We start from the raw sequence: 19,778 nt of genomic DNA on the forward strand, positions 1-19,778 counted from the left end.
AACGAGAGAGGCAATAATTAACTCTTAGACTGATGACTAAACTTTGCTGAGTGGATAAATTAAGATTCATACACTAGTCGAGTCAACAGACTGAACTCAAGTCACAGCTGCTTCTTGTTATCCATTCAATGTCACTGAAAGCAGCCAGTGTTCAGTGATAGGTCTTCATTATAAAGTTGAATTTCTGCTGACCAGGGCCAAAGGGTAGACGTAACTGGAAACCATGATTTTCTCCTCTTCCAGTCTGAAAAAAAATGGCCTTTGCAGAATCCGTCACTGCTAAAATCCATGGGACAAACGTCTGTATTACAGCAAATAGCGGAGAAAAATGCCGTTGTCAGGGAGAAAAAAAATCCAAATTAGATTTCCAAAAAGGTCATTCTGGACAAAGAACATGAAAAAAGCAGAGGAGGAAAAAAAACTGAAATAGAATATCCTCTTACAAAGTCCTAATCTAATTTCCATCCCTAGAGGGGACAGAAAATCACGGAGAGCACAAGAAAGAACCATCACAAGCGTAACTGGACACCAAAATATAAATCTATAAAAGGCCTTTTATTACTCCATTATGTACACTTTTCACAGGACCTCCAAGGAGAAGCTCCAGAGCGAAGCGCCGCTTCTAGTTGTGTCATGGAACTTTATCTCCACATTAAAAAGGACGAATAAAAAAAAGAAATATCCAACAAACAATAAAACAGCAAGACATTATTTTCTTCTGAGTGCCTTGGGGAACTGCACTTGCTGTACAAGTGTTAGTTGTATGAGGGAGGAAGGGCAGAACCGGAGGTCACAGCGTCCATGGCCACAACAGCACCAACGTCCACTTCAGTCTGGCACTGCCAAACTTCCTGCCCATCCACTCCGGGGCTGCAGGCATCATCCATGCGGTCTGTTTGAGGGAAGGTAGATGAAGGAAGAGTCTACTGTTCCTGAGCATGAGCATGCTCCGAGCCAAAGCAGTCAGTTCTAGTAGATCACTTCATATACAGTGGCCTTCTTGTCACCAGAGCCCGTCACAATATACTTGTCGTCTGTCGAGATGTCACAGCTCAGGACAGATGAGGATTCCTTGGACTGGAGAAGATAAAAGACATGTTAGACTCGGAGGCATGTTGACATTCTCATCTACATTTGAAGTTAAGTGGAGAAGATTAGCTGACTACGGGGCAAGATTAGATTGCAATGACATCAAGTTCTGGCCTGATGCCCCTCAAAAAGACTTCTTTGTCAGGTCAATAATTCAGGTTCAGTTTTCACTGATAGGAGTGTCCTGTCAGACAGAGGTCGCTTTGCCCTTCCTCTAAGAGACAACTGTGCATACTTTTGGACTGGCTGCAGACAGAGTGTATTGATTTGCATACCTGGAATATGCTGGCGCCATAAGGAGTCCTCCAAGCATTCAACAGATTATCCTTCCCAGTGCTTACGAACCATTTACCTGCAAAGGAAACAACAATGCAATAAGGCCTTGATACCACCAGAAGTGGTATAAAAACATCTACAAATGGAGAATTATCAGACAACCTTCAAAACACAATAGGCATTCAGACTGTACAACGGGCACTGTTGTTTTAGCACTACATAAAGTAGGGCAGGCTAAGGCCCTTTTGCAGTCTAGTACAGTCAGCATTATCTCTCCCTCATTTTGTGTGTGTGTTCATACCACAGTAGGCGAACTTGAGGGAGAGGACACAGCTCTCGTGCAGGTGGAGCTGATACTTGTCAGGCTTTGAGTGGTGGAGCACCTCCACGTTGCTGCTCTCCATGCCCACAGCAAGCCACTCTCCAGTTGGACAATAGCCCAAGGAGAAGATCTGGAAATTGGACCGAACACTAATTACTGACAGTTCTGGAGCTGAAAAGAAACTGCCCTCCGCAGTAAGTCTGTGGATGTGTGTGTGTGTGTGTGTGTGTGTGTGTGTGTGTGTGTTAGCCATCTCTTCTATGTTACAAGGTTGTACCTGTGAAGTGAAGTCATGCTGCTGCAGCTGCCGACCCTCCCTCAGATCCCAGGAGCGCACAGTGTTGTCAAGGCCGCCTGTCCAAAGCTTAGTGCCATCATGGGATATGTCAATACAGCTAGCACCATCTGTGTGACCCTGAAACTGCCTGCAATCAAAGTCAGAAAGCATACAAACAATTATTGACAGCCTCTTTTAAAATTGCTCACACAACAGTACTCATGTTGTGGGGCCAAAGCCCGCACAGTGTTAATAAGTGTTTTCTTCTAACCTAACGAGAGTCTGGTTGTGCAGGTCCCAAACGGCAATGTTTCCATCACTGCAGCAGGAGAAGCAGACTTTGGCGTCGGGGCTGATGGCCAAGGCGTAGCATGCCGGGGCTGAGGAGGTGAGCTCTGCCTTGATGCGGGGTGTCTGAGAGGCCAGATCCCAGATGGTCAATGTGCTGGCCTCGCCTCCAACAATCAATGTCCGGCCATCAGGCAGCAGCTTACAGGAGCGGATGTAGTTATCCCTGTTCTGTTGCACAGAGGACAAAGCGAATCAATACATGTTCAGTTCAGTGGAGCTAGAGAGAGATTTAGGAACAAGACGGTGGGAAAGAGGATGAAAATCCTTCCGTCATAATAAACCAACCTCAGGGTGTTCTCAAACGTACTCTGCCTGATATGTTTTGCGTTTTTAGCTTGTTACATTTACACATTTATTTTGTGATGTTCATATTTCATACATAATTTATACGAAAATGTTGTGCGATTTAAAAAAAAAAATATATATATATCTTTTTTGGTTGTTGCTGAAAGTGCTTTCTTCTATTTTACATAAACATTGAGTGAAAGCATCAGCTGCCTGTGTGTACCAAAGTATTTGCAGTAAACTGTCTGTGGGATGTGTGCCCGTTGTGAACCTCATGTATAACAAAGAATTATTATAATTTATTATCATTGTGAATGAAATGAGGTTGTGTACAGTTCAGTACCTTTCGAAACAACTACACAAGCAGAACTAGGTGTAAAAAAAAAAAAAAGTTGTATAACGTGAATCAGCAGCCGTGCTCACCAGACAGTCCAGTTGGGACACGGGACTCTTGCTGCCAGGTTGGCTGATGTCCCAGATTTTGACACAGCCTTTGCCACCAGTGTAAACATGACGTGTGGGGTTGCTAATGGTAACAGCGCAAACCACCTCGCCATGGCTCAGCGTGTTGATCTGACGGGCGTGGCGGGGAATACCCGGGCCGATCAGTGCGTCAGGCGGGAAGGGCACGGGCTGCATCTGACCGTCTGCACTGACGTGGAAGGAGTAAGCCCTGATGGAAAAGACGCGCGTTAGTGTTTGATATCGCTGCTGTTTCTAAAAATCACATTTGGTGAGACACTTACGGTTTGCCACCCGAAATTGATGTGAGGCTGGCTGGAAGGCCTGGAGCTCGCATGTGGGTGTGAGGATCAAACCCCTGAAAAATGACAAGATGGAAACCTTTGATTAACATATGTTACTAACCAGTGATCACAGTCACATCCACATGGTATTTTTCTAAAAGGCATAGTTAGACATTTTGGGAAATATGCTCATTTGCTTTCTTGCCCAGAGTTAAATGAGAAGATTGGTACCACTCTCATATTTGTCAGTAAAATATGAAGCTACAGCCAGCCTCCTGTTAGCGTAGCTTTACATAAAGAATCGAAACAGGGAAACAGCTAGCTCTGTCCAAAAGTTTAAAAAAAAAATCACTGTGTGCATGCATGAGATAAACAAAACAGGGGCCTATTCATAGATAAACAGCTTCTTAGTGCTACTAGAGGTCTAAACCTCCACAGGGAACCTTTTACAGACAGATACAGAAAGGTATTGATCTTTTCATCCAACTCTGGGCAAGAGACAGAGTGTCAAACTACTATTTTAAACATGTGCAATGCTTTAAAGTGATCCCAAATACTGCAACATAAAAAGGGCAGGAAAGAGTGTTACCATGGGGGAGCGTCCATAGGCTGCAGCTGCTGCAGCGCTCATCTGAGGGGAGATGTGCAGACCAGCATACACACCAGGACTGGTTAGGCCTCCATTCATTTCATGATGGCCCATCATGGCAAAGGGGGTAGGGTAGGAGCCAGCGATGGACAGAGGGGTACGCAAAGCTGGTGCTGCTACAGACAAAGACAGGAGGATGATATTGGTAATATAACAGTACACTGGGGAGGCTGGAAATAAAATAATCTCAGTTGCTTGCGAGGAAAGAGAGTTGTACCAACCTAGAGCCTCCATGCCTGGTGGTTTGCCCAAGATGGGTCTGAGCCCAGGGGTGGAGCTGGTGCCAGGGGTGGGGGCATCGTTGCGAGGGGTGGGGGTGTTGGACTTGAGGCCAGGCGTGGAGGATTTGTCATTCTGTCGAGGGAACGAGAGAGAAAGCACATTCACAACCCCAGAAGCCAAGCACTGTGCAGATGACAATTTCAGAGCAAACTAAACTTAATCCAATCTAATTCTGACAACCCTCATAGTCCTGCAGAGCCATAAACTGCTATTTATTCTAAAACCTATTATGGTCACAATAGAGATGGGGCCGTTTTTATCCCCTTACTGCTTTGGCTTTAATCTTTTAGTGAGGCAGAGGGGGAAAAATCCTGGAGGAGTTAAATACATTGAGCTATTAACAGAGAAGACCTGACTGATCCTGATGCGGGACAATATTATCCCTGACGTTTAGTCATGCACTTAAAGCACCGACAGCCATTCTTAATCCACTGCAGAAAACGTCCTAGATTTATTTGAACATATCCCTTTGTGCTCTCTGCAATTCTCATTTAAACCCTTTCTGTCCTAGTTTGTTCGTAACTCTTGGTGTCTTACATGACTGAGCTCCTTGGCCTTGGATGATGGGGTGCTCCCAGAGGATGCCACTGATGCAGGGCTGTTGGGTGTGTCCTTTTTTGGAGGGCGGGGCTTATCAATGCCATTTTCAGGAGGTGAGTGGGCGGGGCTTGCTCGCGGAGTGGCAGGGTCCTGGATAAACACAGAAATAGATTTACATTTATGTAACAGCTTTGTCTCAGTACATGTCAATATGCAAATTTACAATTGCATGCTACTCTGCTCACCTCATTAGACACATCTACCACCAGGTCATCACTTTTCTCTCCGTCACTGTCCTGTAAAGATAATTGACAAATTAGTCACTTTGAAAATGTTTTCAGTGAAATAGGTTTCGGACTACAGGAGGGAGGATGGAGTAGTTCAACATTTTGAGAAATATGCTTATTTTCCTTCTTGCTGAGCGTTGGATGAGCCCGGCGCAATAACTTCCTGGTGTCAGGAATTAACCTTTTTTTCACTTTCGTTTTTACACAAATGAGATATAAAGTGTTTTTTTGGGGGGTTTTTTACCTTCGGACACAGCGAGGTAGCCGTTGCTCCCATTCTCCAGTCTTTATGCTAAGCTAAGCTAAGCTAACCAACTCTTGGTTGTAGCTTCATATTTAACGGAAAGACATGGTGGTGTATCAACCTTTCTAACTTGATCTTGGCAGGAAAGCGGATTTCCCAAAAGGTCACCAATTTCTTTAATGACTTACATATCTACTCAAACTGTCCTTCTCCTCCACTTTGCGTTTCTTAGAGTCCAAACTGTAATCAGAGGAGCTGCGGTGCTTCTCACTGGCTGTGCGTAAGCTTTCGGAGGGGGATACGGAGTTATTCTGCAAAGAGAAAACCAAAAATACTTTATTACCATTTCATCTTTGTAAGAGAGCAGCGAGTCATTCATCAATTGCAAATTCACAGAGAACACACTGTGCCAACCCAAACACTAAAAATGCCCCATTCACATAACTAGGGATGCTGCAGACTCTTAAAATGCAGCTGTAGGCCAGCTCCAAGCAGTACCCTGACACCAGCCAAGCCCGTCCCTGGCCAAACAACAGAATGGGCCGTTATCTGAACTGAAAGGAGGAGGTCTTGTTTTCTGAGCTGGGCTCCCTCCTCCTCATAACTGGACAACAAACAGCCTCACAGGGACATGAGCAGTGTGTTGTGGCTGAACAGAGGGCCTTTTCTCCGGAGTCAGTCAGGCTAAGCGTGAGAGAGAGAGAGAGAGAGAGAGAGAGAGAGAGAGAGAGAGAGAGAGAGAGAGAGAGAGAGAGAGAGAGAGAGAGAGAGAGAGAGAGAGAGAGAGAGAGAGAGAGCTGAGAGAGAGAAGCTGTATGTTGTGGCCATTGATTGCCGCAGCGCGCTTGGGCAGCATGTCAGCTCAGGCTTTGAGCTCTGATAAAGAAAGAGAATCTATATCCTGCCAGTGGGCACGGCAGCGTGGGACTGACTGGTGCTTCTTCATGGAGCCTGCCTGCCCACACAAGCTGGGACAACTCACTCCAAACGCCAACAGAATGGGAGGAACTAGGCAGGTGTCCAGCAGCTTTCACAGGAGTTTGCCATTTGCCTGTAAACTGCCAAGGTCTCCTGATTCCCTCTGTCCCTTCTTCTGAGGACCAAAGCAACAACATGGACTAAGTCGGTGGCAGCCAGGAAAAATGAACAATGGCCGATGGACTAGCAGTCTGGGCAAAGGGCCACTGTCTGCATAATGGCTGACCTTTAAAGAGATGCTTAGCGTGACTCATTAACCAAAGTCACCACTCTGCTATCAGATGACCTGGGACAAGAGCACAGAAACAAAACAGGCCTGCTAATCGCCCCAGGAGTTCCATTTCTTCAGACATGACTGCACCCATTCAGCTGGCCCAGCCTACAGAAACCCAATCTCACAGGCACATCACAAGCCATCAGAGATTGCAGCCATTCCAATAAAACGCTTTAGCAGGTCCACCAGACGGGGCGGATAAAAACAAAACAAAACAGCTCCCCATTTGTGTTCATAAATATTCATCACATGCCAAGAAAGAGAGTGAGCTGGTAAACAAGGGAGACAGTAGAAGGGATCAAATAAATCCTTTAAGAAGGGGAAGTCAAAGTCTTTCTTTAATTGTGATGAAATTACAAGGCTTCTAATCTCTCCAGCATGATACCAGTCATTTCCCTTCTGGATTAAACACACAGGACTTATATTCCAAGCCTCATTTCCAATTAATCATTTTATTGAAAGCAGATTACAACGGTGCATGAAATCAGTGGCAGCATGCTGTTGGCAGGAATGTGTACTTGACATTCGCAGTGTAGATGAAAGTGTGATGAATAATGAAACCCAACAAGCCCTGCAACAAAAAATAGTTGCGGCTTTGGCCACTCACCGCGTTCTCTGTATCGCAGACATCACAATGGCGGCAGAGGTGATGAGGAAACCAAGTGGAGCAAAGAGAAAAACACGTCAGTTAGCATATCATAATAGATGCTTCTGGCTGAACGTGTGAGAATCAGCTGCAGGGCACAAGGCCCCTCTTATCAACGTGTGTTGGAGCTGTTGAATAGCTTATGCAGTCATGGGCTGGGAATGTACCAGCTCATTACCCAGACAGAATGTGAACAGACAGGATGTGCTCCTCACCTAAGGGCCCTGCAATTCTGCTCTCGAGAGTGAGAAGCACTAAATTGCTTTTTCCCTGTTTAACATCTATGCAATAATGTTTAAATAAATATACATTTGAATCCTTCTAAATAAACTGGCTAAGCAGCTAGTTTACAATTGGGCAGCAATATGCCTGAGTTTAACGCCTCACCTCTGTGTTCGAGATCATGGTGGTTCTTCTCATCCTTCACTGGGAGGTGCGCTTGGCTGCCCAGGGCACCTAGCGCCAGCAGGCCTGATCCAGCGCCTGCCACAGGGGGGATGCCAGGCGGCTGGAGGCCTGAAGGGTGAGGTGGCAGCTGGACCGGAGGCCCGTGAGCAGCATGGGAGAGGTGCTGTGCCTGGAGCTGCTGCTGCTGTAAGTAGACAGGGAGATAGACAAACAACGAGTGGGTCGGAGGGAGAAAGCAGGCAGAAACCACACTCTAAACATGAGGCTGATCAGTTAAACCCCGGATGATATTAGCGCATTCACACAGCTATTACTGTCAGGATCCGACAGCAATCCCCCTTAGTGCTATTTCCATACCAGGCCAGGGTGGCATAAGCCCTAGATCTGTGCTGAGGAGAGTAGAAGTTACTAACGATCAACTGCTCAACACGTCTAATGCGTGAGTCGCAGGGCTGGAGACACTCATCGCACATCGTTAGAAAAATGAATCTACATAACGACTAACAGCAAAGTAAAGTTTGATTCGACCAAAGCTTAACGCAGAGGAATCATTTCACACCAGGTAAAATAGCGCATTTCATACTGCAGCACCACTGTGCCATCAGTGAGCTGAGCAATCCTCTTAAGGAACATGAAGCTGGGTAGGGATCTGTCAGCCTGTGGGCTAAACAACTACCTGCTTTTTAAACACTTCAAAAACACAACCAGCGTCTATTTACTCCTTTCATATTCACGTTCCTGGATTAACAGAACATGAATCATTTGCACACCCATACTTTAAGAGACTGAGGGAACACTAAGTGCCAGAAGCTGGCACTCTTTCCCTCTCACTCTAAGTATTTGAGTGTGTGTTTGTGTGTGTGTGTCTGAAAGGCTGCTGTGGGAGCCAGGACCAGGGGTCCCATGCTGGCACTCAGTCAACCCTCCAATATTCACCATCAATATTTGAAAGGCACAGGGAAATGGATGGGAGTTAAAAGGCACTCAGCATGGAAGTAAGCAGTTTAAAGCAAGGTTAAATAATACTTAGCTGAGACACCAATAAAAACATCAGCAATTTATTACCCGTCTACGAGCCAGCTGAATAATTCAGCTGCTGTAACAGCGCGCAACTCCTCTCTTTTACAAGACGGACTTCAATCAGTGACCATTTATGGCCATTTCAGGAATATTAGGCACTTAGTAATGACTGGGGAGTTGGTACAACACACAACACAATCTGGTTGACTTGCCTATCACATAGTTAAAATACATTAACTCAGCAGGAACTTGTTCTCAAATTCACTTTTTAAAACACGATATTCACTCGTAGGTCTTCTAAAGGGCACCTACTTCTAAAACATGTCCTTAAAAATCCTATCTGGAAGGTCTTTTTAATTGCTTCTATATTATCGGCCCTGAAGGTAGAGAAGACTAGATTGGAAATTGTTGAGGTTTTTAACTTGCAACTTTATCCTTTGCTCCATAGGGCAGATGTCATTCCAATTACAAAACCTGTGTGTGTGTGTGTGTGTGTGTGTGAAAGAAAGAGAGAGAAAGAGAAAGAGAGAGAGACAATATTGTGTCCATGAGGGAAATTAAGGAGCCAGTTCATTGGCAGGGGAGAGCCATCCTCGCTCATTGTGTTTAATGAGGCACTGATGGGTAATATGCATGGTTGATCAGCAAGAGCCCTCATTAGAGGGCCATAAATGAAGACAATAATAAATAAAGAAAGGAGTCTGGCCTATTTCCTCTAATTTAATATTCCAAGATAAAGACCTACTCTTTGCCCTTTTTTCCTCAGACTGAGCGGAGCTACAGAGACACACACACACACACACACACACACACACACACACACACACACACACACACACACACACACACGTATTATAGTGGTCTCTAGTGTACCATCTACACCAACTATAGTGAAACGCATAGCACTTGGACAGAAAAAGTGCCATGCAGCATGCACAAGCCCTTCAAGCCCAGATGTGTGCACACACCAAGTCAATTAACAACAGTATGGCACATACAGACATGTGTGGATGCCACTGACCATGAGAGCCGGGTAGGCAGCCTGCTGCTGCTGAAAAGGAGGACAGAAAACAGTCAGCGCTACAGCTGCTTTAGAAGCCCTCTCTCCATTATTATATACGGCAATGAACAGTGTTACAGACAAAATAAATATATATTTTAATTTCCTTTTAAAACAAAGTAATTGTGTGGGTTTATCCAGGTGGCCAGTCGGAGACAGGTGGCCTTATCTAAACTACTACTTGGCTGACTTCAATATATGGTGTGTTTTCTAATCAAATAGGAGCCACCACAAGTCAGGTTCATCTCAACGCAAGCAGCTGCCCTAGTTGCATCCTATTAATGGCCCTGAGTCCCATCAATAAAGTATGCAGCTGGCTCCTGGATGCTGCCTGTCTGCCTGGCAGGCTCTTTCCCCCCACCTTGCTTTACAATATGCATGAGGATTTTGGCATGCCTACAGAGCTTCTCCTCAATGAATAACTAATGGCAAGGTATTCGTAAAACATACAGTAGCTACATTTCCACCTCCTCTGACATGAGCAACCGCCATGACTTGTGTGAACACCCAACTGTTTCATAAAACAGGCCGGATGCCAAATAGGACCATATATTAAAACAATGAATGGGCTCGTCCAATATTTTATAAAATCTAGACTTTTAAAGAAACCAATTTTAAATTATAGCCAAAGACCAACAGAGAGCCACAAAAGCACAGAAATATTCTAGCATTATTTTGTTCCAAATATGAAAATCAAATACACAGGAAGGAGCCACAAATCAAATAAGCGTTTCTTAGGAACAACTGCAGCTTGCAGCTGCTTTATTACAGTTTCCCAAAAACAAAGCATTGGCTTCAGTCCAACTGATAAAAACAAGCAGCACTCCTTCACCTCAAGACATCTTGTCAGACAAATCCTAGGGAGCAATTATCCGGGAACAAAAGGTCACCAAGGGGGCATTAATTGAATTCCAATGTGCGCTTCCAGTCATCAAGTCAGCCTTTTGGGCCAGCCTCTTATGCTAAAGACTCTGCTAGATTCAACTGTAGTAATAAGACCACAGATAGCCTGAGCTTTGTATCGAGGGTGACACCTATCACTTCTGTTTTAGGAGGGCCGGGTGAGTACAGCTGATCAATGAGGAGCAGATGGTGTTTTGAAGCAGTGATGAACACCATACATTACAGCTCAGTGCTGCGGTGTGCAAACAGAGCTGTGCAGCAGAGCTGCTGTGATGGCTGACTGCTGTCTGCACCGTCTCAGCTAGCTCGCAGCGCTGGCTGTGTTCTGCTCACCCTCAGCCTTTTAATTCCCACAGCTATCCAGGTCAGCAGTGAGGGATGAGGCTCCTCGTTAAAACCTTAGCCAATTAAAGCAATACAAGCTGCGAAGGGGATCTCAAGAGCTCTCAAGCTTGCATTTATAAACACACAACAAGGCAGTGAAGATGCCGCCGAGACCAAAGCTGGAGCAACACACCAGCTCTTGAGAGCTACGCTTGTTGTATATAGTTTGAATATGTTGGTGAAGAATATAAAACTAAATAGAAAATATTAAACACATTTGATTCAGCACTGTAACTTTAGCACACAGTTCAGTCTACTTGGTGCATGAAAAAGACATTGACATGGAAAAGTATTAATAGCTAGTTATCATCATATGTGCAGGTCAAATAAAGGAATAAAAAGGGGGTACACACGGTGAGAGGCAGATTGGGAAGTCCACGTACCCCGATGATAGCATTCAGCTCAGTCATAGTCACCTGCTTAGCCCGCTCCACTGCCTGAGCAACCTGCTGCTGGTGCTGTGGGAAGACATTTACAAAAGATTTTTAAAAAATGATTGGGGCATGCCAACATCTATCACACACCCACACTCACTTATCTGTGAATTTCACACTTCATTTTCATAGTGCTGCTGCAGTTTTAAAAGTGGGGGCAAACGCCACACACAATTACTCAAAATTGCTTAACCTCAATTTTTAATTTTTTTTTAAGCAGTATCTTTAGAAACCAGGCAACAATAAGCGACTTTACTTTAGTACTAAACTGTAAACTGTTGGAGCGCAACATTCAAAACTCACCTCTTGTGACAGGAAAGGCATAATTTGAGCTAAAATTGCGTTGAGCCGCTTGGCAATCTCCGTCTGAAAAACAAAAGAGGAGCAAAATGACGGTTAAGTATGGAACAGACAGTGACTTCACATAACCCCGCCTTTAATGTTTACACCGATTAAGTCAATTACTGCGGCAATCAGAACTGCTTGACTCAACATCCTCTAAACAGCGTGATATTGACATTTGAAATATTTAAAACATTAGGAGAGCCCAAGGGGATGGAGCACAGCTGTGCTGAGAGTGCACTCCATGCTAAACGGATATGAGCAGGCAGAGTGCTGCTGTGTTGAGAGGATCCTCTCTCGCTCTGCCCTCATCTGCAACTCTGCTGTCCTGCAGTTAACCTCAAGAGTTGAACCACACAACCACACCCCAGGAAGTGAGGCCCACAAACCAGACTGTTTACCTACATGTGACACTGTAGGCAATTTACATTAAAAGGGTTATAACTGTAGTTAGAGTAAATATAACAAACCATAATGACCTGGAGGGCAACGCACCTCAAATCTATGATCGATACCATTAGAAGACAACTACCAGCCTGTAAAGAATAGGAGTGCAGTGAGCTAGAGCTCTCTGCCTTTCCAGGACTGAAGCCTTGGCCATTTCTCAGTGCAATCAGCTGCCCAGTCCACCAGTCCACCACCCTCCCATCTATCCACAGAGCCCTGCCTCCATTCTTCTGCTTGTCTACCAACTGTCATGGCAACGGCTGCAGCCCTATCTTGCTGGGATCATTATGCAAATGGCACCTCTGCTTGACCGTAACAGGCTTTAAAATCATATTATGTGCTTGGAGGCAGGTCATTAAATTGAATTTTCAGCCTGTCGATCACATGAACGTAGCAAATGAATGGTGGATAAAAAGAGCAATGGGAGGAGGTGTTCAGAGTGGGTGTGATACACCCCCTCCCCTGTAAAAATACTGCACAGCCGGCTTATTCTGCCTCCTTCTTCTTCTTCTTCCAGTGATGGGAGATGAGACTCTCAGGTTCAAGCTATGCGCTGGGAGCAGAAGAATAACAGTGCCAAAGCTACATCATCTATGGAATTTATGAGCTGCAGTTCAACCCAAGGCCACTGCGGAACACAAACACGTCGCAGGGATTTTCTCCAATTTTTCATTTGGAGCAGCACACACAATGTACTTTGCAGACCGCCAGCTTATTTATTACACATGGCAGAAATGCCAGGCAGTTTTGGCAGCCAGACGTATTACCTCCGAGCAGAGCCAGAGAGATTGGAGAGTAATGTCCAACAGAACGAGACCTGCTGACCCAAGCTGCAACATGGATAGCCACTTAGCCGGGCAAGCCAGCAGGACAAACAAGCTGAAGATGAAATATCAGATGAGACAAAGTAAAGCCCGGGATCAGAGGCAATAATGTGAAACAAATATATGGCAGCACGTGTTACAGAAAGTACAACAGTCTATAAGACAACACTGATTATATCTTGATTATCGTCTGCAGACAAGAAAGACACTGAACTCCTCTGACACAATAAACGTGACCTACAACCAATAAAGCAATGGGAGGGTTAGATAAAGGTTTTATCAGCATTAGTATTAATGTAATGTCATAAGTGCTCTAGCAAAGGCTCAAGAACGCCCTCAGAAATGGTTGAAAAGCTACAGAGCCTGTATAATCCATGTTTGTTGAGATAAGCCATGTCAATAGCAGTCGAACATTTGACAGGATTTGTTAAAAGGCCTTGAGCGCACAGTCCATTCCTCTGTAGCTTAGTGTCATGGTGACAGCTGGCTGGGAGAGGTCAGGAGGTGGCTGATCCACTGTGCCCTAAACAACTGGCAGCCTCCACACTCTCACAGCACAACATGCAAATACATGGAAAAGGCATCAACTCAGCTCACCACTGCTGCCAGAATAGATACAGTGCTGGGAGGACTTTCTTTTTTCTTTTTTTTTGTTCTGCCGGCAGATAAAAACAGGGCTGTTGTCACTTTAAGTAGATGACAGCTTGGCCCTTGAGAGGCCAGCTTTGCGCTGCTGCTACACAATTACAGGTACTCGGACCTGTGTAGCACCACTTTAAGTGCACTCTCAGGCTGGCTTGTCAATGGTGTGCAGAAAGATATTCGCCTGTTGCTATCAGCAGTGGGAAAATGGATTTGAGACACTGATGAGTATTAAATACAGAAGGAAAACTATTGTTGGCTCTGGTCACATGATCTATCTATAAACAATACTTGACTAGTCAGATTTAGAGGGCCTCCAGTTCGTCCAAGATGAAAGCACGTCTCCTGATTTTTTCTAGCAGGAAGAGAATTAGACTAGCACTTCACCATTAGCTCAGAAAATGACACGTTTCCTCTAAATTGAGATGTTACACAGCCTCAGAGCCTTTGTTAATGTGAAGCAAGTCCAGAATTATTTCTAATTGGCATTTGACGTTATTTGTATTGATTAAGTAATTGAGTAAGGTCAACAGCCGGCCTGAATGGATGCATGAGATTACTATGATTAACCTTGTCAGCTGCAGCAGTCAGCCACGTCTTGGCTAAAGGACGGCTGTGATCTTAAAACAATAAACATATTCTAAGAAAAATTGCATAAAATCATAACCTTCATCATCAAGCCTTATTTTAAACACTATAACTTTCCGTTTATAGAAATGGACTTGACACCCAACAGTTCACACCCTGGAATTATTTCACTCAAGTCAAGTCCCACATGACAGATTGGGGATATGGGAGCATTTACGGCTTGGAGAGCCACAGTTTCTCCCACCACTTTTCACCGCACGCCTCTTTTGTATGAACACTGCAGACAGTCCGCTGGCTGACCACGTTTGTTTTGGCCCAGGGTATGGCAGATAGTTTGCTACTTAGCAAATGATTCCCGCAGCCATGTGTCTTGTGTCTGTATTACGATTACAGGTAACAGCCAGATCTGATTGAGCCTCACCAACACCTAAAACCCAAACCCCCAAGCAGCTCTTGGAAACAAGCGCCAGACGATGGTAATTACTGGCTGACAACACGCAGCAGAAATTAGCCGTTTTGCATCTACATACTGTCATGGCTGATAGAGAGGGATCAGATAACACCGCCACATCAGTCCATCTGAGCTGTGCCGGTGTGTGAGTGTGTGTGTGTTCTGAAATCTGAATTATGTCCCTGCACGGTAATGAAAAAGGCACAGTTAGAGGAATGGATTTCCTCACTATGGAATAAATCTCCTGGCAGGAAAAAAAAAATGCCTATGTGCATCCAATAATCCATCCCAACCCTGCCTATAAACCACTCCCCATCTTCTCCTCCTCCCCTGGCTGAGCTGTAAACTGGGGGAGCTGCATGGGCCCACACTGTTTGCTCACAAACACGCCGTTCAGCAGGTTAGGGCCCTGCTGATGAATTATTCAAGCGCTTCCATCAGCTCTGTAGAGGTTCCTGATAAAAGTCAGGCGCTAAAATGGATCAGTCGATTAACCTGTTTACACAGAGCTGGGCTGTTGCCCCTCCCCCGGCTCTATTCTCCAACTCGTCTCCGGCTCCCATCCCCCTCCTTCTCCTCTGGTCGGCGATAAGTGCCTGACAGAAGCTATCAGAGCAGCCCGAGCCTGACAGACATGTGGCAGTGTGACACACGGCTCAGACACTGATGGATCACCCTCGCACACCAATCCGCCATGTCTCCAACGCTGTCATTAACCAGGCTAGGCTGTCGCTGGAGAGGGGACAGCCTCACTGGTTTAAGAGCAGCATACATGGGAATCTCCGGATTACTCATTCATTCAATCTTTATCTCTGCAAGCATCAGTGTGACTGATCCGGGGAGCAATACGTGATGGGATCTTTTGATAAGATAAGGGCACAATACGTGATTAAAGGACTTTTGCCCCTCTCTCGTAATTACTGTTCATCTCAAAAAGAAACAGTGAGCCATCAGCTATCCTCTTAAATCATTCAGTCAAAGGCCGAGCCTGCCAAAGTCTACCTTTAATCTTATCAAAAGGCTGAGACAAATCCAGGCTTTACACCACTGGCATTTCTTTTAAAAAAGGACCACAGCGATTGTACAAGTGGTGGTACAAGTTTCCAATAGTATTGCCTTGTTTGTGTGCAATACATCTTTCTGTGTACAGCCCATTACCAATGCTCAGTTCAGTTCACAGCCCACGAGTGGCTCCTCCTGGGTCCGACATCCCCTGACATTGTGGAAAAACCACTGAGCTGAAAAAGATGAGGAACATGATGGCACCTACCTGTTTGTGCATCTCTATGTTCAGCCCGTAGGACATCTCATAATACTGAAACGAAAGCAAAGATTTCATTGTGATTAAAGGTGTCAAAAAAAGTCACATTTACAATCAAGTTGTGCCAACATTTAATACATGTATGCAACTACTTTAAAATTCTTAACGAAGCAGCTTTTGTTTAATCACTTCAATGTGACTTACATCCTGCATATAGCCACAAATCAATATTTCTATTGATCACAACACTAATTACATCATCAAAAGGTTTTAACCCATTGTGATTGAAACCTAAATACAATGTAGCTTCTGCTGGCAAAGGCAATAAACGAGGATCAGACAAAAAAAAGGAATTCTTTGAGCAGCGAACAATGAAAAGCCAATAAATCAATATATTGCTGTTTATAGTGCAGGCACAGAGAAGATAGGGTTAGATGTATTGATCACCATCTCAAACCCTCAGATCTCCAGGATGTCTATTTACTTAGCGTAACGCGATTGCTCAACACTCTTGATATTTCAAGCCAGGTCAGTCCGTCTGGCTGAAATGTAATCCGTGGAGCCCACAAGTGGCAGCCGGGGCAGAAATGGCTTTCCAGTCAGCGTCTATTTGATGAGGCCAATGCATTATTCAGTCCATTAGCTTCTTCGAAAATTACTCTCAAACAAGAGAGCCATTCTGTCTGAGATCAGAGGCCCGCAGCCATAGAGTAACCCGACACCCAGTGCTGGCTGTGGGATACTTCCCTACATGTTTACCTAACCTCCTCCCTGTCAGGCTGACATGTTGTTTTCCTGTGAAAAGAATGTTTAACTTAAGCCTGCATGTATTGGTTTAAGTCATCCCCGGTGTGTTTACCTGGGACAACAGAGTACACTGCCACAGAAGAGCCTCCTGATTGCATCACGTCTGAGCTAAATTCCTGCGTCATAAGCACGCCCATGTTTTTTCTAAAAGGATGGTTAAAATAAAAGCTAATAATTTAGGTTCACACAGAAACAACCGTCGACTTGGAGCAAAAAGAAACTGCAGCAGGTTCCATGTCCTCCATTTTGTTTGCCGCGGTGCATGTTTCCCACACACTGCTCTGGCCCGCACCATCAGCTCACACCTAATTTATGGCCATGCATATGTCTGAGCGTGGAGTCTCCTAGGAGAATAATCAGATCAGCACACACAGAGGGCAACGCTGCAGTCGACCCTTGGAGATCAGGGGCGCGCAATAATGGAGCCTCAGCCCACTGCCGCCTGCCTGTCAGGAAGAGCGCCTCCGTAACAACCAGCTACAGCAAACCCCCCCGGGGCCTTTCACAGGCCTGTACCTGACATTCAACCCGCCCTAACCACCACACAGGTGATCACAATAGCCTGTCTCGCTCCACCCCAACTAGATCTCCAACAAGCCTTGCAATTTGGAACCATAATTGCTCCCTATTGTAACATAATCTTACCATGACATAGTGGCGCTGCATCTCTGTCTTCTCATTGGCCAGTTTGTCATACTCCACCTTAAGACTAAAATAGAAGACAAGGTGTCAATTTCAGGCATCGCTATAACTTCAATAACTCACTCACACTTAACCACTTGACATCAGAGGTTAAAAAGGAAAAACGGCTGTCTTTTTTCATTCAACAACCAAATATTAGCCGTAACCTTAATTATTGAATGAAGAGTAAATGTGTTGACGCTGTCATACTTTGGTGATATACTCTCTGTAATCATTACCTGTGATACTGGGCTTGCAGGAACTGGAATTCATCTTTAATCCTGTCACAAGACTCAGCTACGGTGAATTTGAAGCCAGGCTGACCAGGCTGATGTGGAGCCTGAAAGAAAGGTTGTAAAAAAAGAAATAAATATATATATAGAATCACATCAGTCCAGTCACACAAGAAAGTTGTATTCTTCATTTTCTGCCCTGTGCTGCTGAAGGGAGAAGACTAGTTCTCACATTAGACTACTTTGAAGATAATATCTCCTCTGCAGTGAGCAAGACATTACCACACTATGAGAGGTGGTCTACTTCACACCTCCAGAAGCTAATAACACAACATGATCAGGATTTCGCACTGAAAATGAAATTTAATCTGAAAATGAATTCAAACCACCACCTGCCCTCATATGCAGCAGAGTCATATCATATGTTAGTGTAAGGCTGAGTAAATATCTCCAGGCATGCAAACCATCTGCATCCGTTTACCACTAAGTGCATGTTCTGGTGTGTAGGATAAATGCATTGTGATATCAGCATATAGAGTTGATGAGCTGCATTAAGGGTGGAAAACGCTTTGCACGGCAGATTTCAGAGGGAATCAGTACAGTCAGGAAACATGTCAACATCAAGTGTTGTCAGATAAATATGGAAGCTGTGTAGTAAGTATATAGAAGAGGAAGCGCTTCTTACCGGATGTCGGCCTTGTGGATACATCTTGAAATGTATCCTTTGTTTATCTCTCCAGTGTGCAGGTCCTTTGGCAAAATGGTTGAAATGTGCTCACAGCCACACCGGTCTCAGCAGGCAGGGGTGGGTGGGTGGGGGGGCAGGGGAGGTCGTGAAAATCCCTGTGTTGAAAAATGACGCGGTTTAATCTTTAGACGAAAAAAACAACAACAACACAATACAGCGCACGTTGTTCGCTAATAAGTAGTCAGAACACCAAACTAGTTCCAGTTACAGGCAGTCAGAGCCGTGTGTCACAAAGCAGCACCACAGTCCTGCGCTTCTGTGTTCTTGGTGACCTTATTCAGTCAGTGGTCAAAGCGATATACTATTAAAATATAGATATACATATACACACACACACACACACACACACACACACACACACACACACACACACACACACACATCGATATACAATTTAAACTGATACAAACACAACATATACCAAAGAAAACGCGCTCGAATTATCCGTCAGATTTGAATGCTTGCATGAAAAGGGTTTGTTCGAGACTCTAATCTTGACTGATGTTCGTCAAACAACCAAACCCCCCCCGCTCTAGGACGTCTCCAGGCCGGCTTCCACCTACTGTTAGACTCCGCGGACAAGCGATGGAAACGGTGCGCTGTTGAGCGTAAATACGCCCCAAAAAACCCCCGAAAAAATAAATCAACAGCTCTGCTTTAATACATACCCGTGTGTGCGTCCTTAACCGTCAGTCCGACTTTTGTTCCTGAAGAAGAAAACACAGAGTAGGCTATAATTCATGCGCTTAATCCCTCCTAATGTAAGCGTGGTGGACGCGGATCTCGACAAGCATCCTCCTCTCTCTCCGGAGCGCACCCAGCCAGACTGGGGGAGCAGTTGGGAGAAAATTTGGTGCGGTCGGGCTCGATTAAACTACTTTATTCTCCGCCGCGAAACCTCCGAGGAATGTGCGCCTTCTGTGGCCGGTTAATCCCAAAATGAAGAAGAAAAAAAATATATGCTTCCAAAATCTAGTCTTCCGACTCGAAGAGGTTGGAGATTCTTTAAAAGCGTAACATGGTACTCTCCACAATCTCGCATTTCCCCCTAGTTGTCCAAGCTTACCCCGGTTGCCACACACAGGCAGCAGGGCTGAACTGCCGTGAAAGCGTCTATCTGTCCAATCGGATTACTCGGAAGGAATAAGACCACATCTGCCTATCGGAGAGCGACGGGCCCCACGTGGGGTGCAACGGTACATGACATCATCCCGCGGATCCACAAGGCATCATCCGTCCGTCCCACCGTGTACAACAACAGCAGCAGGCAGTGATGTGCCGACGATGATATCCAAATTT

The 19,778-nt window shown here is 45.1% G+C and overlaps 1 protein-coding gene across 1 annotated transcript; it reads right to left on the reverse strand.

Annotated features, from left to right (window-relative positions):
• Positions 1–536: 536 nt before the first annotated feature.
• On the reverse strand, positions 537–19,559 carry tle3a (TLE family member 3, transcriptional corepressor a). Its single transcript, XM_068722770.1, has 22 exons — positions 19,148–19,559; positions 18,417–18,574; positions 17,738–17,838; positions 17,463–17,526; positions 16,020–16,064; positions 11,759–11,821; positions 11,375–11,479; positions 9,696–9,725; positions 7,634–7,838; positions 7,208–7,215; positions 5,537–5,659; positions 5,063–5,113; positions 4,815–4,967; positions 4,217–4,349; positions 3,936–4,111; positions 3,347–3,420; positions 3,024–3,273; positions 2,236–2,483; positions 1,965–2,112; positions 1,667–1,817; positions 1,365–1,441; positions 537–1,077 (listed from the first exon to the last, which is right to left on the reverse strand). Exons 2-22 carry the CDS (start codon positions 18,438–18,440, stop codon positions 970–972), a joined length of 2,337 nt encoding a protein of 778 aa, XP_068578871.1. The 5' UTR covers positions 18,441–18,574; positions 19,148–19,559; the 3' UTR covers positions 537–969.
• Between the last annotated feature and the right edge of the window lie 219 nt (positions 19,560–19,778).

This window comes from Cebidichthys violaceus, unplaced genomic scaffold (assembly GCF_023349555.1).
Source record: "Cebidichthys violaceus isolate CVI_PGR_0920_01 unplaced genomic scaffold, fCebVio1.0.p SCAF_3, whole genome shotgun sequence".
Taxonomy (NCBI): Eukaryota; Metazoa; Chordata; class Actinopteri; order Perciformes; family Stichaeidae; genus Cebidichthys; species Cebidichthys violaceus.

Excerpts from the sequence above, each read along its gene's own strand:
- tle3a (XM_068722770.1), bottom strand. The coding sequence starts at position 18,440 with ATGTATCCACAAGGCCGACATCCG. Across the intron at positions 17,527-17,737 it reads CTGCAAGCCCAGTATCACAG|TCTTAAGGTGGAGTATGACA; the intron begins GTAATGATTACA and ends CTTCTATTTTAG. Across the intron at positions 11,822-16,019 it reads ACATAGAGATGCACAAACAG|ACGGAGATTGCCAAGCGGCT; the intron begins GTAGGTGCCATC and ends TTTGTTTTTCAG.